The 1,666-nt window shown below is 52.9% G+C and overlaps 1 protein-coding gene across 1 annotated transcript; it reads right to left on the bottom strand.

Moving 5' to 3' along the window:
- Nucleotides 1-618: 618 nt before the first annotated feature.
- On the bottom strand, nucleotides 619-1,646 carry LOC112618015 (mucin-3B-like; the record flags this gene model as incomplete). The annotated part of the gene is made up of 2 exons (XM_025374636.1): nucleotides 619-804; nucleotides 911-1,646. Coding segments are annotated over 2 exons (922 nt in total), but the record flags the coding sequence as incomplete, so codon positions are not given.
- Nucleotides 1,647-1,666: the final 20 nt, after the last annotated feature.

Here is a 1,666-nt window from a genome sequence, read left to right on the forward strand (position 1 = left end):
GGACTATCTGGGGAGGAGGCAAAGTCATCACAAGAGTCCTTAACAGTGGAAGAAGCAATAGAGGAGGCCAGAGTTCATCAGAGGGAGATGAGGCTATGGCAGAAAGACACAGAGAGGTGCAGCCTTGCTGGCTTGGAAGATGGAGCCAGGGGCCCTGGCATACACAATGTTGGAGGCTCCAGAAGCTGCAAAGGGCAAAAAAATGTATTCTTTCCTGGAACCTCTGGAAGACAACACAGCCCTGGTGGTGCCTTGATTTCAGCCCAGTGACACCCACATCAGATTTCTAATCTACAGAATTCTAACATGATAATGTCGTGTTGTTCCAGCAGCCAGGTTTGTGTTTCTTGGTAGGGCAGCAGTTGGAAACTGATACAGCTCCAAGCAGCCCAAATCAGGAGATGACCCCAGGAGGGAGTGTGGTCCCAGCCACCTCCTAAGGGTGAGGATGGAGAGGAGCATGACATGGGGCAGTGGAGGGAATGGGAGAGATGGCAGGGAGGGAAGGACTGAGCAAAACGCCATGGGTGCCTCCAGGCCCCACAGAGGGGTAAGTCTGGGGAGAGTCAGTGACACGCTCTGGGAGGAAGTGCAGAAGGCATAGCTCTGGCGACTCACCTAGATCCACCTGTTCCACAGCAAACTCACAACGGGAACCATAGAAGGTGCTGGGGCACTGGCACTTCAGGTCATCCCACTGACCCCCGTTGAGGCAGCTGGTCTGGAACTGACAGCGGTCCCCAGAGAACCCCAGACGGCAAGCACACTGGCCCTGTTCCCAGGTGCCACCATTGTCACAGGTGCCTGGGAAACACAAGAAACAAGGGAAGTTCAGGATAAAGCCTGATCTCGGTGACATAGAAATTTTGCAGGGAAGGAAGGAGGGGAACAGAGAGGCAGAAGGTCCAACCTGCAGTGGTGGTCAACGTTGACTGTGTGGTCGTCTGAGAAGTGGTGGGAGTTGTCCTGCGCGACGTAAGGGTGGTAGGAGTCTGGGTAGTGGCCACTGGTGTCTCTGAAGTCCTGGTGGTGGATGGGGAGGAGTGTGCTGACTTGCTTGAAGTCCTCAGGATGGTCGAAAGGCTACTGCTTGGTTTCGTGGTGAGCGGGATGGTAGAGATGCCAGGAAGATGTGGGGGGATCACAGAGATGGTGCTCAACCAGGTCTCACTGGTGGGCATTTCAGTAGTTGTGAAAACCGTGTTTGTGGGTACAGTCCCAGTGCCAGTGGAACTGGAAGCATTCGTTGTGATGCTGGACTCACTTTCTGGCGTCATGGAAGAAGATGTCATGTCACTTTCTGGCGTCATGTCCATATATGTAGCAAGGGTAGTTTGCATACTGATGGAGCTAGGACAGGTGACCATTTCGGTAGTAAAGGGAAGCACTGCTAATGGGGTGGTGGGAGGAGAAGTAGCTTCAGTGCTGGAATCCATTTCAACACACGGATCAGTGGGAGAGGCAGGGACTATGGTAATTGTTACAGTTTCTGGACAGGGTGTGGTGGAGGGAAGGGAAATATAAGAAAAGGGGGTTATTTCAGTGAGAGCTGTGGTCAGAGAGGAGCTGGTTGGAGAAGTGCTGGTGGTTGCAGAGGAAGAGAGAGTAGGAAAGGCTGTGATAGAAGAGGAGCCCACATTTTCTGTACTGAAAGTGTATGCTGAAG

Source organism: Theropithecus gelada, unplaced genomic scaffold (genome assembly GCF_003255815.1).
Source record: "Theropithecus gelada isolate Dixy unplaced genomic scaffold, Tgel_1.0 HiC_scaffold_7852, whole genome shotgun sequence".
Classification (NCBI taxonomy): domain Eukaryota; kingdom Metazoa; phylum Chordata; class Mammalia; order Primates; family Cercopithecidae; genus Theropithecus; species Theropithecus gelada.